At 50.4% G+C, this 19,970-nt stretch overlaps 3 protein-coding genes across 3 annotated transcripts; all 3 read left to right on the plus strand.

Moving 5' to 3' along the window:
* The first annotated feature begins 519 nt into the window (after nt 1-519).
* Nucleotides 520-2,634, plus strand: LOC146759276 (inositol 1,4,5-trisphosphate receptor-interacting protein-like 1). The gene is made up of 2 exons (XM_085510271.1): nt 520-1,089; nt 1,126-2,634. The coding sequence occupies exons 1-2, from the start codon at nt 520-522 to the stop codon at nt 2,287-2,289; spliced, it is 1,734 nt and encodes a 577-aa protein (XP_085366397.1). The 3' UTR covers nt 2,290-2,634.
* A 6,250-nt stretch (nt 2,635-8,884) lies between these two features.
* LOC146759277 (inositol 1,4,5-trisphosphate receptor-interacting protein-like 1) lies at nt 8,885-10,802 on the plus strand. Its single transcript, XM_085510272.1, has 2 exons — nt 8,885-9,454; nt 9,491-10,802. The coding sequence occupies exons 1-2, from the start codon at nt 8,885-8,887 to the stop codon at nt 10,652-10,654; spliced, it is 1,734 nt and encodes a 577-aa protein (XP_085366398.1). The 3' UTR covers nt 10,655-10,802.
* A 6,447-nt stretch (nt 10,803-17,249) lies between these two features.
* On the plus strand, nt 17,250-19,364 carry LOC146759278 (inositol 1,4,5-trisphosphate receptor-interacting protein-like 1). Its single transcript, XM_085510274.1, has 2 exons — nt 17,250-17,819; nt 17,856-19,364. Exons 1-2 carry the CDS (start codon nt 17,250-17,252, stop codon nt 19,017-19,019), a joined length of 1,734 nt encoding a protein of 577 aa, XP_085366400.1. The 3' UTR covers nt 19,020-19,364.
* The last annotated feature ends 606 nt before the right edge of the window (nt 19,365-19,970 follow it).

Consider the following 19,970-nt stretch of genomic DNA (forward strand, 5'->3'; position numbering starts at 1 on the left):
CACAGCATCCATGGGAAATACCACCCCATTTTATTTTAAAGAAAGGCCCGGGCAGCTCCCACCTGCTTAGTAAAGAGCGTCCCCAGGAGCTCTGTCCAGAGATATGCCTCCAAATTGAGGCAGTGCCGTGGCTCAGTGGCCATGTGCCCACCCTGGGCAGCTGAGAAGGGTGGAGTCGGGCAGCCCATTTGTGACATCAGCAGGAATGCATTGCATCACAACGCAGGGGATGGGTTTAGGGCCACAGGCAGGCAGCGCTGCTGCATTTTTGACCTGGGCCAATGGTGAGTGCAGCAGCAGGGGAAGGTCGGGCTGGACGAGGGATGTGGTGCAAACACCGGCCCCTGTGGGAGCACCACGGGCAGTGCTTGGAACTGTCCCTGCCAGCACTGGCCTCGGTCCCTGCTGCCACCCAGCTCCCTCGTACCCACTGCTCCTACCTGAGCACAGGGCCATGCGGCTCCTGGCCCCGCTCCCTCCCAGCCCCACTGAGCCCCTCTCTCCCATCTCTTGCAGATCATGGCTTTGGTGTTTGTTCTCGCATTGTTGGTGCGGGCGCTAAGTGTCAGTGTCAATACTGATGTGCTCATGCTCGAGAACGTGCAGCGGCGCGAGGTTGATCTGCAAAAGCACATGATACCTCCGCAGCACGAGATTGAGCAGAGGAATGAGCAGCAGAGCTGGGTGGACATGTCATCTCTGCTCTTTGCTCTGCTGGATTACTGGAAGATCTGGTTCAATGTGGGGCTGATTCTGTTGCTCCTTTGGAACATGGTGCAGTCCATACAAATGAGCCAGCATGATGAAAGCAGCAGTGAAAATGACAGCTCCAGTGGCGAGGAGGAGGCATCGGGGGCGGAGCAAGAGGAAGAGGAAGAGGTGGAAGAGGTTGAACAGGAGGAACATCAGGAGGAACAGGTGGAACAGCAGGTGCAGGAGGAAGAGGAACAGGTGGAACAGGAGGAACAGCAGGTGCAGGAGGAACAGGAACGGGTGCAGGAGGAACAGGTGGAACAGGAGGAACAGCAGGTGCAGGAGGAGCAGGTGGAACAGGGCGGACAGCAGGAGCAGGTAGAACAGCAGGAGCAGGTGGAATTGGTGGAAAAGGAGGAACAGGAAGAAGAGGAGGATGACGAGGAAGAAGACTTCAAAGATTCAGCACTGACAAAATTTCTCACAAGGCGTGCCCTGGAAAAGGTGGAAGGAAGGGCCACCAGGTGCCCTATAGTGGAGGAGCTGATGGACCAGCTCGTGCAGACCTTCAGATTCATCTGGTCCAACAGCTTCTTCCCGGTGCTGCAGCCCGCCATTGGGGTGGGCAGTGCCTTTGAAGGCTGGAGTCCCCGGGAGTGGGACAATGTGTACTGCCTGCTCGTGCCCATAGAGCCTCCCCCCGGGCACACCTTCCTCCTGGAGCTGGGAGATGAAGGGCACGGGCTGGCAAGGAACTCCCGCGTCCGCGTGGAGCTTCAGTGCATGTGCCAAAGGGAGAAGCAGCTGGGGAATGTGCTGTGCTTCCTCCACCACCATGAGGAAGAGCTGAGCCAAAATCAGGACCCCAGCCTGCTACAGACTCTCTGCACTGACTCCTACCTGGATGTGGAGAGAACTGTCACCTGGTTCACCGCACAGGTGGCAGCAATCTGGAAGACCACCCACCACGCGCACGCCTACAGCCTGAAGGTGCTGCCTTCCAGACGCTCCTGCAAGCTCCAGCTGACAGAAGCCTCCAGCGGGGAAAAAGTCCTCGTCGAGCTGCTGTTCGGGGTGCAGCAAGAATACTCGGACATCTACCTGACCAGCCAGAACACAGACGCCGGCTTTACACCCAGCACAACATGGCCACAGAGCTGCGCTGTGGCAGAAAAGAAGTTCTTCCAGCACACGGCCAGGAGTACCGGACAGGACAGCTCCCACCTGCACTGCCTGACGTTGCTTGCCAGCATCTTAGTGGGCATGGGCTTTTCCACCTATGTCATCAAGACTCTTGTCCTCCACACTTTGGCCATCATCCCTTTGAAGAAGTGGCGCAGGAAGTATTTCCTGAATCGGATGGAGAATCTCCTGCGGTACCTGCGCTTCTGCCTGGATGAGAAATGCCTGAACCACTTCTTCCTTGGCAGCAAGTCGGTGCACAGCACGATTGTCCTGCCGCAGTCCTTCCGATCCGCCAAGCCGCTCAACCTCTTCCAGCACCTGGAGGAGGACCCGGACGCCCACTCCATAGCGCTGCGTGAGTTCAGGGAGCTGAAAGATCGCTACATCAGACTGCTGCTGTTCGGACGCTGAGAGAGACCTTTGTCCGAACCCTTCTCTTGTTTTGGCTGCAAGCTCACATCCTGTGAGCAATAAGACTCTGAGACCTATTTAGGAGGCCAGAGGTGGCTGTTTCCTTGTGGCAGTCAGTGTCACGTTGGAGAGAGCTTACCAGTGGAAGATCCGGCCTGTGACCAAATGACTCCATCTTGGTATGGGAGATCTGGGGATGGAACCATTGTATCTTGTGAAGGCAAGATGCAAACAGATGCTTCCCTGCTCCCTCTGACAACCATCTCTACTGAAGATCAACATCTGAACTACGAGTCATGCTGGAAACCCAGTGGTGACTAATTCTCTCTTGCTTTCTACAAAGACTCTTTGCTTTTATTTCCTATCTCTTTTCTATCACCCGACTTCCCTTCCCCATTTCCCTAAACAACAACAACTTTTAATAAACTCTTATAAACTATATATCCTGTTGTGTCACAATCTCGCCGTCGTGTGTACGTATATTGAAAGAATATAGAGGCCACTAAGATGGTCAGGGTGCTGGAGCAGCTCTCCTGTGAGAAATGGTTGAGGGAACTGGGCTTGTTTAGCTTAGAGAAGGCTCTGGGGAGATCTCGTTGTGGCCTTGCAGTACTTCAAGGGAGCGTATACAGAGGAGGAATTGCTGTGTCACGGTGTTATCTAGATCAATCTATGTCTGTGACGGGGAGGGGCAGTAGGCTCCTGTTCCCCCTGGCTCCCAGCGTATAGGAAGGGAAAATAAGAAAGGGGTAGGGAGATGGGAGCTGGACTCAAGGAAACAAACAGAGAAGTGGCAACGATCTAAGGAGGAAAACTTACTATTTTACTAATTACAATCTAATGGAAATTGAGGCTAATAAGCCAAGTAAAATAAAAGGGAAAGAGAGAGAGAGGTTTTCCGAAGACCGAGAAGCCTACTTTGAAACTGAAGGTGCCACGGCTTGGAAGCACACCCAGACTCGCTACCAGGCAGTTTGAGAGAGAGACAGCATCACTTCCGTGATGTGTTTCCCTCTCTGACTGTGAGACCCTCTGGGACATGTAGTTGTTCTCTGTGCTCTATATGATGTTATGATGTGGAATACCAATAGAAAAATGTACAAAACCATGACATTGTGAGGGTGGGCAGTGATAGGACAAGGGGGAATGGCTTTAAATTCAGACAGGGAAAGTTTAGGTTGGATCTTAGGAGGAAGTTTTTCACTCAGAGGCTGGTGACGCACTGGAACGGGTTGCCCAAGGAGGCTGTGGATGCCCCATCCCTGCAGGCATTCAAGGCCAGGCTGGATGTGGCTCTGGGCAGCCTGGGCTTCTGGTTGGTGACCCTGCACACAGCAGGGGGTTGGGACTGGATGAGCACTGTGGACCTTTGCAACCCCGGCCATTTCATGATTGTATGATGGGTGACATAAATCGCTGTCTGATTATTGTTGCAATATGCTTCTTTTCATGTGCTCTTAACCAAATACTGCTGGTGTTGCCCTGGGTGTCCTGTTTGGGGTCGTATCCTGGTAGATGCTTTACGAATACAAATGGTGCATAAAGGCCTGTATAGTTCATTAGGACCAGATCTCATGTCCATCGATAGCAGTATTATATAGAAATAATATACCTTTACATATATAAAAATGATAGACCTTTCAGAAGGGTATATAAATGCAGCACAGTGGACAAACATATATTACTCTGTCCACCTGTTTGACAAAAATGTATATATTATTTTATACCCTGAAGCAGGGGTTTTAATATTCCTTCAACAATATTTTGATATAATCATCAGTGACTATAACTGCTCTGCTCTGGATCTTCTTGTCATCTTTCTAAATGTCTGCTCCATTTTTTCATCATGTTGGACCAAAAATATAGCGTGGTGATGAACTACACAGGTCTGTTTTGTGCTGTAGATGCTTAGCCCTGGAAGTTTATCAGTAAATAAGAGAGATGAAAAATCCACTTTAGAGAGAGGATTAGGTAAAAAATTCAGCTTCTTGAAAGTAATCTGAGAGGTACTACTGACGTATTCGCCAATTAACCTGACTTATCCCAGGACTTCAACTGTCCCGGGGAGAGAGACACAAACATGGATGCCATCATGTCTTCTCTCAATATATTGCTCTGTCACACACCTTATATGCCATCCTAAATCCTGCGCAGACACGTACACCCGCTACGCAAAACCCAATGCACGCAAGAGAACCTATACACACACCTACCTAAACCCGCAGCCCACTAACTCTTAACCTACAGGCCTAACTCAGCTATTCTAGAACACTCCATCTACTCAGAACTACTGTATGCACTCATAAATCCTCGCAAAGACAACTTAGCACCCCAACATACTACAGAACTCTGTGATCAGTGGGAGGTTGGCACAGGTTTGCTGTTAAAAATGGCACTTTCTGCCCTTCTGTGTCCATGGGCTCCTGAAGGATTTGTAAATCCTTGTGCTAAAGGTGGATGAGGCTTGCACATCTCCTGCCACCTGATTATTACCTGTGCAGATGGAACATATCTCTGGGTTCTGCCTGCAGGTAGCAAGGACAGAGCAATCCCACATGGACAGGGACTTGCCAAGGTATAGCTGAAAGCAGGTGGTAGATAAGATGAATTGCCTTCCAGCAATTTGCAACCAGAACGAGGAGAAATTTCATATGATAGTGAGCTGCAGTTCCTCCTATCAAACCTGACCTGGTGCTAAGCCTTCTAACAGCTATTGTCTCGGACCATTTAGAAGAGAGAGTCCCATTCAGCATTTCCTGTCCCTGCTGTTACCTGGAGGTTTTTTGCTGTGCTCTCACTGCTCCTTTCCATGCTGATCTTTGGGATGCTGCATTGCTGCAGCATCACTGAGGAGCAGTTAGAGAATCACAGAATCATCATCATAGACTCATAGGATGGCTGGGGCTGAACAGTACCACAATGATCATCTAATTCCATCGCTGGTGGCACCGCAAAGATGAAAGGAAGAGGCTTTGTGTTATAGGAGCATTGCCATGCAGTGCTGATTGCCTATAGGGTTTCAAGCAAGGAAACACCAAAATAATAGATCAGAGCACCCATGATTTTGTGTTGTGTTCACGACAGTATTTGGCCCCTTATTTGCTATGGTGAGTTTCATTTGCTGGAAACCTTCATCTCTCTTTTAAATGATCATTCTTTGGTTTGAATCAAGCTTTAAATGGGAGTCAGTGAATGCGCTCCTGGATTTCTGTATGTGTTTGCCCGGTGGGATAGGTTGTAGTTAAGTGAAATGCATGGTGTAAGCAAAGAGAAATTGCTGTATGCAAACCATAATTTTTGCGTACTTACTGTTTGGAGTGCTGATGAAAGGGATGTATCACAGCATTTTTATCATGTCGGCTGCTCTCCCTGTCTCACTGCCTGAAGGGTGGCAAAGGGCCCCTTTCATCTGGAGGATTATGAGGCCATCATGGTAAACAGCAACACCTGGTTGGGTTGACCTTGTTGGAGCTTTCATCTTTTGTTCGAAGTTTTGAAGTGTTCCTTGTGGTTCTTTTGTTCCCCGAGTCATGACTTGATGTTTAGCGAGATCAGGGAGGAGCAGCTTCTTGCTGGAGTCATTAATGTGGATGGGGAGGGGAGAAGACAGTGGCCAGCTGAGTGCTTCCAGAGTCCCAAGGTTGGGGATGGCCCTACAGGTTTGGAGCTCAGTTCTGGCTGCACAGAGGGTGCCTGGATCTCTGCTTCTGCTGCTTTCACCCCAACAAATGCTCCTTAAGAATGAAATGCAACATGCCGCTTGGCTTCATACCTCTTAATCCCAGAACAGGAGTCCATCCACAAGCGGATGAGAGAAACTGACAACAAAGGACTTAGCAAAGAGACACTGACAGAGTCAGTGGGCAGTGCTGCCAGTTTCTGCCTGCACTTGTAACCAACCACCCAGCCTTGCCACCATCACACTGGCTTCCTGAGCTCATTCATTTACTCTGGGGGGTGCCTGCAGGGCCTGGAGCGTGCAGGAGTGGAACGGGAGGCTGTCCATGAGGCACTGTGCTCGGGGGGATTTCCCTGGCTGGACCATTGCATGTTCTCTGCCTTGCAGCCTCTGAATGCAGACAGAGCCAGATCCTGGTGGGCGAATGCCAAAGAAATCTCTTAGTTGGTAGCCGAGTCTCATACTTGCCTTTATGATATTCTTTTAACATCAAAGTAAGATTCATATATAAAGCAGAGCACCCAAGAATATATCTCTAGTAATGGTGACAGTGAAATGTCATTTTTGGATGGAATGTTTTTATTTCCCTTCCTTTTTAGTCTCACCTTTTTTAGTTTTCTATCCACTGATTTTGCCCAGAATTTCCAGCCTGTGGAAATATATTCCCGTGTTTATTTAGCACTGCTGCTTTTCCTGCGCTAGCAGTATGGATTTAGACATTGGCTCATCCTTTATGCAGTTCAGAGAATGACTTCAGGAAAAGTCCTAATCCAGCAAAGGTGGATTCTTCAATAAGGAAAAATACAGCTCAGATTGCAAGAATAAAGATGGAATGGGTCTTTGCTGTGTTCTGCCTCTTCCAAGCATGTAAGATTTTTCACTCAGGGGTGGTGACCCCAGCACTTGCTCTTGTTGAACCTCATCCCATTGGCCCCAGCCTATTGATCAGCCTGTCCTGGTCTCTCTGTGGGGCCTGTTTACCCTAAGGCAGATCAGCACTTCCTAACAACTTGCTGTCATGTGCAAAATTATTGAGGGTGCACTGGATAGATGCATAATGCAAGGGGCTTTGACTGGTTTGCCTACAGAGGAACCCACATTGGTGATTCTCTGAGCAGCAGCAGCAAAGCCTCACATGTGGAGGCTGACCAGATTGCAGAAGGGGAACAGGATACAAACAGTTTGAGGAGCTGCTTCACTGACATTTCCAACACTGTTTTGGTAAAGGCCTTCGCTAAGCACAGTGACCTGAGATAAGCACAGAGTCAAGTTTAACATGCCTGAGAGGAGGATCTGGAGAGGAGGATGTCAGAAGTGCTCCAGTGTTACCATGATGACTGGCTTCCCACTTGCCCCCCATTGTAGTTGCACTGCTTGGCACTGGAAGGCACCAGCCTGGAGCTCCGGCTGCAAGGCTCCGCCAAATGCAGGAAACAACAGACACCCAGAGACTGGTGAAGTACAGAAATCTGAATGCTGAATTCGGATTCAGGAAAGATTAGGTCCTGTTTCACTGGGTTACACAGCTTCTGTTGGTTAATAATATTTATTGATATCCTTGTTACCGGAAACAGAGAAGAAGAGCGATTATCTTCTGTGGAGAAACCTACACTAGGGAACCTGCTGTAGCAGGGGATTTGGTCTAGGGGATCTCGTGAGGTTCAAATGACTTCCAACCCTGTTGATCTGGGATCTCCCCTGGCTTCAGGAGGTGACTCTGGCCTTACCTCCCAGAAGTCAATACAGCCATGGCTGGGAGCCTTGTGCTGCAGGCAGCAAGGTATGCAGGTGAAGCACAGCTGGTCTGACAGCTGCCATCACGCTCCTGTCCTACAGGGCTGTCTCCTTACCTACCAGACCACTCTGTGCCTGCAGGGCTGCCTTGGTTCAACACCCACAGGCTCCCAGCCAAGCCTTTCTCTGTTGGCCTTTGAGAAATATTCCTGCCTCGTGCACATGTGATTTTGCAACATGGGGTAGACAGCAGTTGCTCCTGCTGTTTTCTCTACAGCATAAGCTCACCCAAAGGAGCCAGAGCCCATGCAGCTGAAGAGGCTGCTGCACATGTGGGCATCCTAATCATCATTGTTAGAGCCCCTTTGAGCTGCTTGGATCGAGCCATCTGGCCTTTTGCTCAGAGGACGTTCAGACCACCGGTGGCTGAGGGAGCAATCAGCAAAGGGCTGTGTGATGTCAGGTGCTGAGACTTTGACATGACCGGCACTGATCTTCAGCTTTGTTCCCTCTGTGGCATTTCAGCACTAAAATGAGTTTCTGCATATGCTGCAAATTCTTATGTTTCCTCAGGAGCAGTAGTTTTGATTTTCCTTTTCTGTCCAAATGATTTTCCAGGGACCGTGTGTTTGGAACATAACCTGTGGGGTGGCACATGAGGAGCACAGCATCCATGGGAAATACCACCCCATTTTATTTTAAAGAAAGGCCCGGGCAGCTCCCACCTGCTTAGTAAAGAGCGTCCCCAGGAGCTCTGTCCAGAGATATGCCTCCAAATTGAGGCAGTGCCGTGGCTCAGTGGCCATGTGCCCACCCTGGGCAGCTGAGAAGGGTGGAGTCGGGCAGCCCATTTGTGACATCAGCAGGAATGCATTGCATCACAACGCAGGGGATGGGTTTAGGGCCACAGGCAGGCAGCGCTGCTGCATTTTTGACCTGGGCCAATGGTGAGTGCAGCAGCAGGGGAAGGTCGGGCTGGACGAGGGATGTGGTGCAAACACCGGCCCCTGTGGGAGCACCACGGGCAGTGCTTGGAACTGTCCCTGCCAGCACTGGCCTCGGTCCCTGCTGCCACCCAGCTCCCTCGTACCCACTGCTCCTACCTGAGCACAGGGCCATGCGGCTCCTGGCCCCGCTCCCTCCCAGCCCCACTGAGCCCCTCTCTCCCATCTCTTGCAGATCATGGCTTTGGTGTTTGTTCTCGCATTGTTGGTGCGGGCGCTAAGTGTCAGTGTCAATACTGATGTGCTCATGCTCGAGAACGTGCAGCGGCGCGAGGTTGATCTGCAAAAGCACATGATACCTCCGCAGCACGAGATTGAGCAGAGGAATGAGCAGCAGAGCTGGGTGGACATGTCATCTCTGCTCTTTGCTCTGCTGGATTACTGGAAGATCTGGTTCAATGTGGGGCTGATTCTGTTGCTCCTTTGGAACATGGTGCAGTCCATACAAATGAGCCAGCATGATGAAAGCAGCAGTGAAAATGACAGCTCCAGTGGCGAGGAGGAGGCATCGGGGGCGGAGCAAGAGGAAGAGGAAGAGGTGGAAGAGGTTGAACAGGAGGAACATCAGGAGGAACAGGTGGAACAGCAGGTGCAGGAGGAAGAGGAACAGGTGGAACAGGAGGAACAGCAGGTGCAGGAGGAACAGGAACGGGTGCAGGAGGAACAGGTGGAACAGGAGGAACAGCAGGTGCAGGAGGAGCAGGTGGAACAGGGCGGACAGCAGGAGCAGGTAGAACAGCAGGAGCAGGTGGAATTGGTGGAAAAGGAGGAACAGGAAGAAGAGGAGGATGACGAGGAAGAAGACTTCAAAGATTCAGCACTGACAAAATTTCTCACAAGGCGTGCCCTGGAAAAGGTGGAAGGAAGGGCCACCAGGTGCCCTATAGTGGAGGAGCTGATGGACCAGCTCGTGCAGACCTTCAGATTCATCTGGTCCAACAGCTTCTTCCCGGTGCTGCAGCCCGCCATTGGGGTGGGCAGTGCCTTTGAAGGCTGGAGTCCCCGGGAGTGGGACAATGTGTACTGCCTGCTCGTGCCCATAGAGCCTCCCCCCGGGCACACCTTCCTCCTGGAGCTGGGAGATGAAGGGCACGGGCTGGCAAGGAACTCCCGCGTCCGCGTGGAGCTTCAGTGCATGTGCCAAAGGGAGAAGCAGCTGGGGAATGTGCTGTGCTTCCTCCACCACCATGAGGAAGAGCTGAGCCAAAATCAGGACCCCAGCCTGCTACAGACTCTCTGCACTGACTCCTACCTGGATGTGGAGAGAACTGTCACCTGGTTCACCGCACAGGTGGCAGCAATCTGGAAGACCACCCACCACGCGCACGCCTACAGCCTGAAGGTGCTGCCTTCCAGACGCTCCTGCAAGCTCCAGCTGACAGAAGTCTCCAGCGGGGAAAAAGTCCTCGTCGAGCTGCTGTTCGGGGTGCAGCAAGAATACTCGGACATCTACCTGACCAGCCAGAACACAGACGCCGGCTTTACACCCAGCACAACATGGCCACAGAGCTGCGCTGTGGCAGAAAAGAAGTTCTTCCAGCACACGGCCAGGAGTACCGGACAGGACAGCTCCCACCTGCACTGCCTGACGTTGCTTGCCAGCATCTTAGTGGGCATGGGCTTTTCCACCTATGTCATCAAGACTCTTGTCCTCCACACTTTGGCCATCATCCCTTTGAAGAAGTGGCGCAGGAAGTATTTCCTGAATCGGATGGAGAATCTCCTGCGGTACCTGCGCTTCTGCCTGGATGAGAAATGCCTGAACCACTTCTTCCTTGGCAGCAAGTCGGTGCACAGCACGATTGTCCTGCCGCAGTCCTTCCGATCCGCCAAGCCGCTCAACCTCTTCCAGCACCTGGAGGAGGACCCGGACGCCCACTCCATAGCGCTGCGTGAGTTCAGGGAGCTGAAAGATCGCTACATCAGACTGCTGCTGTTCGGACGCTGAGAGAGACCTTTGTCCGAACCCTTCTCTTGTTTTGGCTGCAAGCTCACATCCTGTGAGCAATAAGACTCTGAGACCTATTTAGGAGGCCAGAGGTGGCTGTTTCCTTGTGGCAGTCAGTGTCACGTTGGAGAGAGCTTACCAGTGGAAGATCCGGCCTGTGACCAAATGACTCCATCTTGGTATGGGAGATCTGGGGATGGAACCATTGTATCTTGTGAAGGCAAGATGCAAACAGATGCTTCCCTGCTCCCTCTGACGACCATCTCTACTGAAGATCAACATCTGAACTACGAGTCATGCTGGAAACCCAGTGGTGACTAATTCTCTCTTGCTTTCTACAAAGACTCTTTGCTTTTATTTCCTATCTCTTTTCTATCACCCGACTTCCCTTCCCCATTTCCCTAAACAACAACAACTTTTAATAAACTCTTATAAACTATATATCCTGTTGTGTCACAATCTCGCCGTCGTGTGTACGTATATTGAAAGAATATAGAGGCCACTAAGATGGTCAGGGTGCTGGAGCAGCTCTCCTGTGAGAAATGGTTGAGGGAACTGGGCTTGTTTAGCTTAGAGAAGGCTCTGGGGAGATCTCGTTGTGGCCTTGCAGTACTTCAAGGGAGCGTATACAGAGGAGGAATTGCTGTGTCACGGTGTTATCTAGATCAATCTATGTCTGTGACGGGGAGGGGCAGTAGGCTCCTGTTCCCCCTGGCTCCCAGCGTATAGGAAGGGAAAATAAGAAAGGGGTAGGGAGATGGGAGCTGGACTCAAGGAAACAAACAGAGAAGTGGCAACGATCTAAGGAGGAAAACTTACTATTTTACTAATTACAATCTAATGGAAATTGAGGCTAATAAGCCAAGTAAAATAAAAGGGAAAGAGAGAGAGAGGTTTTCCGAAGACCGAGAAGCCTACTTTGAAACTGAAGGTGCCACGGCTTGGAAGCACACCCAGACTCGCTACCAGGCAGTTTGAGAGAGAGACAGCATCACTTCCGTGATGTGTTTCCCTCTCTGACTGTGAGACCCTCTGGGACATGTAGTTGTTCTCTGTGCTCTATATGATGTTATGATGTGGAATACCAATAGAAAAATGTACAAAACCATGACATTGTGAGGGTGGGCAGTGATAGGACAAGGGGGAATGGCTTTAAATTCAGACAGGGAAAGTTTAGGTTGGATCTTAGGAGGAAGTTTTTCACTCAGAGGCTGGTGACGCACTGGAACGGGTTGCCCAAGGAGGCTGTGGATGCCCCATCCCTGCAGGCATTCAAGGCCAGGCTGGATGTGGCTCTGGGCAGCCTGGGCTTCTGGTTGGTGACCCTGCACACAGCAGGGGGTTGGGACTGGATGAGCACTGTGGACCTTTGCAACCCCGGCCATTTCATGATTGTATGATGGGTGACATAAATCGCTGTCTGATTATTGTTGCAATATGCTTCTTTTCATGTGCTCTTAACCAAATACTGCTGGTGTTGCCCTGGGTGTCCTGTTTGGGGTCGTATCCTGGTAGATGCTTTACGAATACAAATGGTGCATAAAGGCCTGTATAGTTCATTAGGACCAGATCTCATGTCCATCGATAGCAGTATTATATAGAAATAATATACCTTTACATATATAAAAATGATAGACCTTTCAGAAGGGTATATAAATGCAGCACAGTGGACAAACATATATTACTCTGTCCACCTGTTTGACAAAAATGTATATATTATTTTATACCCTGAAGCAGGGGTTTTAATATTCCTTCAACAATATTTTGATATAATCATCAGTGACTATAACTGCTCTGCTCTGGATCTTCTTGTCATCTTTCTAAATGTCTGCTCCATTTTTTCATCATGTTGGACCAAAAATATAGCGTGGTGATGAACTACACAGGTCTGTTTTGTGCTGTAGATGCTTAGCCCTGGAAGTTTATCAGTAAATAAGAGAGATGAAAAATCCACTTTAGAGAGAGGATTAGGTAAAAAATTCAGCTTCTTGAAAGTAATCTGAGAGGTACTACTGACGTATTCGCCAATTAACCTGACTTATCCCAGGACTTCAACTGTCCCGGGGAGAGAGACACAAACATGGATGCCATCATGTCTTCTCTCAATATATTGCTCTGTCACACACCTTATATGCCATCCTAAATCCTGCGCAGACACGTACACCCGCTACGCAAAACCCAATGCACGCAAGAGAACCTATACACACACCTACCTAAACCCGCAGCCCACTAACTCTTAACCTACAGGCCTAACTCAGCTATTCTAGAACACTCCATCTACTCAGAACTACTGTATGCACTCATAAATCCTCGCAAAGACAACTTAGCACCCCAACATACTACAGAACTCTGTGATCAGTGGGAGGCTGGCACAGGTTTGCTGTTAAAAATGGCACTTTCTGCCCTTCTGTGTCCATGGGCTCCTGAAGGATTTGTAAATCCTTGTGCTAAAGGTGGATGAGGCTTGCACATCTCCTGCCACCTGATTATTACCTGTGCAGATGGAACATATCTCTGGGTTCTGCCTGCAGGTAGCAAGGACAGAGCAATCCCACATGGACAGGGACTTGCCAAGGTATAGCTGAAAGCAGGTGGTAGATAAGATGAATTGCCTTCCAGCAATTTGCAACCAGAACGAGGAGAAATTTCATATGATAGTGAGCTGCAGTTCCTCCTATCAAACCTGACCTGGTGCTAAGCCTTCTAACAGCTATTGTCTCGGACCATTTAGAAGAGAGAGTCCCATTCAGCATTTCCTGTCCCTGCTGTTACCTGGAGGTTTTTTGCTGTGCTCTCACTGCTCCTTTCCATGCTGATCTTTGGGATGCTGCATTGCTGCAGCATCACTGAGGAGCAGTTAGAGAATCACAGAATCATCATCATAGACTCATAGGATGGCTGGGGCTGAACAGTACCACAATGATCATCTAATTCCATCGCTGGTGGCACCGCAAAGATGAAAGGAAGAGGCTTTGTGTTATAGGAGCATTGCCATGCAGTGCTGATTGCCTATAGGGTTTCAAGCAAGGAAACACCAAAATAATAGATCAGAGCACCCATGATTTTGTGTTGTGTTCACGACAGTATTTGGCCCCTTATTTGCTATGGTGAGTTTCATTTGCTGGAAACCTTCATCTCTCTTTTAAATGATCATTCTTTGGTTTGAATCAAGCTTTAAATGGGAGTCAGTGAATGCGCTCCTGGATTTCTGTATGTGTTTGCCCGGTGGGATAGGTTGTAGTTAAGTGAAATGCATGGTGTAAGCAAAGAGAAATTGCTGTATGCAAACCATAATTTTTGCGTACTTACTGTTTGGAGTGCTGATGAAAGGGATGTATCACAGCATTTTTATCATGTCGGCTGCTCTCCCTGTCTCACTGCCTGAAGGGTGGCAAAGGGCCCCTTTCATCTGGAGGATTATGAGGCCATCATGGTAAACAGCAACACCTGGTTGGGTTGACCTTGTTGGAGCTTTCATCTTTTGTTCGAAGTTTTGAAGTGTTCCTTGTGGTTCTTTTGTTCCCCGAGTCATGACTTGATGTTTAGCGAGATCAGGGAGGAGCAGCTTCTTGCTGGAGTCATTAATGTGGATGGGGAGGGGAGAAGACAGTGGCCAGCTGAGTGCTTCCAGAGTCCCAAGGTTGGGGATGGCCCTACAGGTTTGGAGCTCAGTTCTGGCTGCACAGAGGGTGCCTGGATCTCTGCTTCTGCTGCTTTCACCCCAACAAATGCTCCTTAAGAATGAAATGCAACATGCCGCTTGGCTTCATACCTCTTAATCCCAGAACAGGAGTCCATCCACAAGCGGATGAGAGAAACTGACAACAAAGGACTTAGCAAAGAGACACTGACAGAGTCAGTGGGCAGTGCTGCCAGTTTCTGCCTGCACTTGTAACCAACCACCCAGCCTTGCCACCATCACACTGGCTTCCTGAGCTCATTCATTTACTCTGGGGGGTGCCTGCAGGGCCTGGAGCGTGCAGGAGTGGAACGGGAGGCTGTCCATGAGGCACTGTGCTCGGGGGGATTTCCCTGGCTGGACCATTGCATGTTCTCTGCCTTGCAGCCTCTGAATGCAGACAGAGCCGGATCCTGGTGGGCGAATGCCAAAGAAATCTCTTAGTTGGTAGCCGAGTCTCATACTTGCCTTTATGATATTCTTTTAACATCAAAGTAAGATTCATATATAAAGCAGAGCACCCAAGAATATATCTCTAGTAATGGTGACAGTGAAATGTCATTTTTGGATGGAATGTTTTTATTTCCCTTCCTTTTTAGTCTCACCTTTTTTAGTTTTCTATCCACTGATTTTGCCCAGAATTTCCAGCCTGTGGAAATATATTCCCGTGTTTATTTAGCACTGCTGCTTTTCCTGCGCTAGCAGTATGGATTTAGACATTGGCTCATCCTTTATGCAGTTCAGAGAATGACTTCAGGAAAAGTCCTAATCCAGCAAAGGTGGATTCTTCAATAAGGAAAAATACAGCTCAGATTGCAAGAATAAAGATGGAATGGGTCTTTGCTGTGTTCTGCCTCTTCCAAGCATGTAAGATTTTTCACTCAGGGGTGGTGACCCCAGCACTTGCTCTTGTTGAACCTCATCCCATTGGCCCCAGCCTATTGATCAGCCTGTCCTGGTCTCTCTGTGGGGCCTGTTTACCCTAAGGCAGATCAGCACTTCCTAACAACTTGCTGTCATGTGCAAAATTATTGAGGGTGCACTGGATAGATGCATAATGCAAGGGGCTTTGACTGGTTTGCCTACAGAGGAACCCACATTGGTGATTCTCTGAGCAGCAGCAGCAAAGCCTCACATGTGGAGGCTGACCAGATTGCAGAAGGGGAACAGGATACAAACAGTTTGAGGAGCTGCTTCACTGACATTTCCAACACTGTTTTGGTAAAGGCCTTCGCTAAGCACAGTGACCTGAGATAAGCACAGAGTCAAGTTTAACATGCCTGAGAGGAGGATCTGGAGAGGAGGATGTCAGAAGTGCTCCAGTGTTACCATGATGACTGGCTTCCCACTTGCCCCCCATTGTAGTTGCACTGCTTGGCACTGGAAGGCACCAGCCTGGAGCTCCGGCTGCAAGGCTCCGCCAAATGCAGGAAACAACAGACACCCAGAGACTGGTGAAGTACAGAAATCTGAATGCTGAATTCGGATTCAGGAAAGATTAGGTCCTGTTTCACTGGGTTACACAGCTTCTGTTGGTTAATAATATTTATTGATATCCTTGTTACCGGAAACAGAGAAGAAGAGCGATTATCTTCTGTGGAGAAACCTACACTAGGGAACCTGCTGTAGCAGGGGATTTGGTCTAGGGGATCTCGTGAGGTTCAAATGACTTCCAACCCTGTTGATCTGGGATCTCCCCTGGCTTCAGGAGGTGACTCTGGCCTTACCTCCCAGAAGTCAATACAGCCATGGCTGGGAGCCTTGTGCTGCAGGCAGCAAGGTATGCAGGTGAAGCACAGCTGGTCTGACAGCTGCCATCACGCTCCTGTCCTACAGGGCTGTCTCCTTACCTACCAGACCACTCTGTGCCTGCAGGGCTGCCTTGGTTCAACACCCACAGGCTCCCAGCCAAGCCTTTCTCTGTTGGCCTTTGAGAAATATTCCTGCCTCGTGCACATGTGATTTTGCAACATGGGGTAGACAGCAGTTGCTCCTGCTGTTTTCTCTACAGCATAAGCTCACCCAAAGGAGCCAGAGCCCATGCAGCTGAAGAGGCTGCTGCACATGTGGGCATCCTAATCATCATTGTTAGAGCCCCTTTGAGCTGCTTGGATCGAGCCATCTGGCCTTTTGCTCAGAGGACGTTCAGACCACCGGTGGCTGAGGGAGCAATCAGCAAAGGGCTGTGTGATGTCAGGTGCTGAGACTTTGACATGACCGGCACTGATCTTCAGCTTTGTTCCCTCTGTGGCATTTCAGCACTAAAATGAGTTTCTGCATATGCTGCAAATTCTTATGTTTCCTCAGGAGCAGTAGTTTTGATTTTCCTTTTCTGTCCAAATGATTTTCCAGGGACAGTGTGTTTGGAACATAACCTGTGGGGTGGCACATGAGGAGCACAGCATCCATGGGAAATACCACCCCATTTTATTTTAAAGAAAGGCCCGGGCAGCTCCCACCTGCTTAGTAAAGAGCGTCCCCAGGAGCTCTGTCCAGAGATATGCCTCCAAATTGAGGCAGTGCCGTGGCTCAGTGGCCATGTGCCCACCCTGGGCAGCTGAGAAGGGTGGAGTCGGGCAGCCCATTTGTGACATCAGCAGGAATGCATTGCATCACAACGCAGGGGATGGGTTTAGGGCCACAGGCAGGCAGCGCTGCTGCATTTTTGACCTGGGCCAATGGTGAGTGCAGCAGCAGGGGAAGGTCGGGCTGGACGAGGGATGTGGTGCAAACACCGGCCCCTGTGGGAGCACCACGGGCAGTGCTTGGAACTGTCCCTGCCAGCACTGGCCTCGGTCCCTGCTGCCACCCAGCTCCCTCGTACCCACTGCTCCTACCTGAGCACAGGGCCATGCGGCTCCTGGCCCCGCTCCCTCCCAGCCCCACTGAGCCCCTCTCTCCCATCTCTTGCAGATCATGGCTTTGGTGTTTGTTCTCGCATTGTTGGTGCGGGCGCTAAGTGTCAGTGTCAATACTGATGTGCTCATGCTCGAGAACGTGCAGCGGCGCGAGGTTGATCTGCAAAAGCACATGATACCTCCGCAGCACGAGATTGAGCAGAGGAATGAGCAGCAGAGCTGGGTGGACATGTCATCTCTGCTCTTTGCTCTGCTGGATTACTGGAAGATCTGGTTCAATGTGGGGCTGATTCTGTTGCTCCTTTGGAACATGGTGCAGTCCATACAAATGAGCCAGCATGATGAAAGCAGCAGTGAAAATGACAGCTCCAGTGGCGAGGAGGAGGCATCGGGGGCGGAGCAAGAGGAAGAGGAAGAGGTGGAAGAGGTTGAACAGGAGGAACATCAGGAGGAACAGGTGGAACAGCAGGTGCAGGAGGAAGAGGAACAGGTGGAACAGGAGGAACAGCAGGTGCAGGAGGAACAGGAACGGGTGCAGGAGGAACAGGTGGAACAGGAGGAACAGCAGGTGCAGGAGGAGCAGGTGGAACAGGGCGGACAGCAGGAGCAGGTAGAACAGCAGGAGCAGGTGGAATTGGTGGAAAAGGAGGAACAGGAAGAAGAGGAGGATGACGAGGAAGAAGACTTCAAAGATTCAGCACTGACAAAATTTCTCACAAGGCGTGCCCTGGAAAAGGTGGAAGGAAGGGCCACCAGGTGCCCTATAGTGGAGGAGCTGATGGACCAGCTCGTGCAGACCTTCAGATTCATCTGGTCCAACAGCTTCTTCCCGGTGCTGCAGCCCGCCATTGGGGTGGGCAGTGCCTTTGAAGGCTGGAGTCCCCGGGAGTGGGACAATGTGTACTGCCTGCTCGTGCCCATAGAGCCTCCCCCCGGGCACACCTTCCTCCTGGAGCTGGGAGATGAAGGGCACGGGCTGGCAAGGAACTCCCGCGTCCGCGTGGAGCTTCAGTGCATGTGCCAAAGGGAGAAGCAGCTGGGGAATGTGCTGTGCTTCCTCCACCACCATGAGGAAGAGCTGAGCCAAAATCAGGACCCCAGCCTGCTACAGACTCTCTGCACTGACTCCTACCTGGATGTGGAGAGAACTGTCACCTGGTTCACCGCACAGGTGGCAGCAATCTGGAAGACCACCCACCACGCGCACGCCTACAGCCTGAAGGTGCTGCCTTCCAGACGCTCCTGCAAGCTCCAGCTGACAGAAGCCTCCAGCGGGGAAAAAGTCCTCGTCGAGCTGCTGTTCGGGGTGCAGCAAGAATACTCGGACATCTACCTGACCAGCCAGAACACAGACGCCGGCTTTACGCCCAGCACAACATGGCCACAGAGCTGCGCTGTGGCAGAAAAGAAGTTCTTCCAGCACACGGCCAGGAGTACCGGACAGGACAGCTCCCACCTGCACTGCCTGACGTTGCTTGCCAGCATCTTAGTGGGCATGGGCTTTTCCACCTATGTCATCAAGACTCTTGTCCTCCACACTTTGGCCATCATCCCTTTGAAGAAGTGGCGCAGGAAGTATTTCCTGAATCGGATGGAGAATCTCCTGCGGTACCTGCGCTTCTGCCTGGATGAGAAATGCCTGAACCACTTCTTCCTTGGCAGCAAGTCGGTGCACAGCACGATTGTCCTGCCGCAGTCCTTCCGATCCGCCAAGCCGCTCAACCTCTTCCAGCACCTGGAGGAGGACCCGGACGCCCACTCCATAGCGCTGCGTGAGTTCAGGGAGCTGAAAGATCGCTACATCAGACTGCTGCTGTTCGGACGCTGAGAGAGACCTTTGTCCGAACCCTTCTCTTGTTTTGGCTGCAAGCTCACATCCTGTGAGCAATAAGACTCTGAGACCTATTTAGGAGGCCAGAGGTGGCTGTTTCCTTGTGGCAGTCAGTGTCACGTTGGAGAGAGCTTACCAGTGGAAGATCCGGCCTGTGACCAAATGACTCCATCTTGGTATGGGAGATCTGGGGATGGAACCATTGTATCTTGTGAAGGCAAGATGCAAACAGATGCTTCCCTGCTCCCTCTGACAACCATCTCTACTGAAGATCAACATCTGAACTACGAGTCATGCTGGAAACCCAGTGGTGACTAATTCTCTCTTGCTTTCTACAAAGACTCTTTGCTTTTATTTCCTATCTCTTTTCTATCACCCGACTTCCCTTCCCCATTTCCCTAAACAACAACAACTTTTAATAAACTCTTATAAACTATATATCCTGTTGTGTCACAATCTCGCCATCGTGTGTACGTATATTGAAAGAATATAGAGGCCACTAAGATGGTCAGGGTGCTGGAGCAGCTCTCCTGTGAGAAATGGTTGAGGGAACTGGGCTTGTTTAGCTTAGAGAAGGCTCTGGGGAGATCTCGTTGTGGCCTTGCAGTACTTCAAGGGAGCGTATACAGAGGAGGAATTGCTGTGTCACGGTGTTATCTAGATCAATCTATGTCTGTGACGGGGAGGGGCAGTAGGCTCCTGTTCCCCCTGGCTCCCAGCGTATAGGAAGGGAAAATAAGAAAGGGGTAGGGAGATGGGAGCTGGACTCAAGGAAACAAACAGAGAAGTGGCAACGATCTAAGGAGGAAAACTTACTATTTTACTAATTACAATCTAATGGAAATTGAGGCTAATAAGCCAAGTAAAATAAAAGGGAAAGAGAGAGAGAGGTTTTCCGAAGACCGAGAAGCCTACTTTGAAACTGAAGGTGCCACGGCTTGGAAGCAC

The sequence above is a fragment of the Coturnix japonica genome, chromosome 10, assembly GCF_054131305.1.
Source record: "Coturnix japonica strain WE chromosome 10, WE-NBRP24, whole genome shotgun sequence".
NCBI classification, from domain to species: domain Eukaryota; kingdom Metazoa; phylum Chordata; class Aves; order Galliformes; family Phasianidae; genus Coturnix; species Coturnix japonica.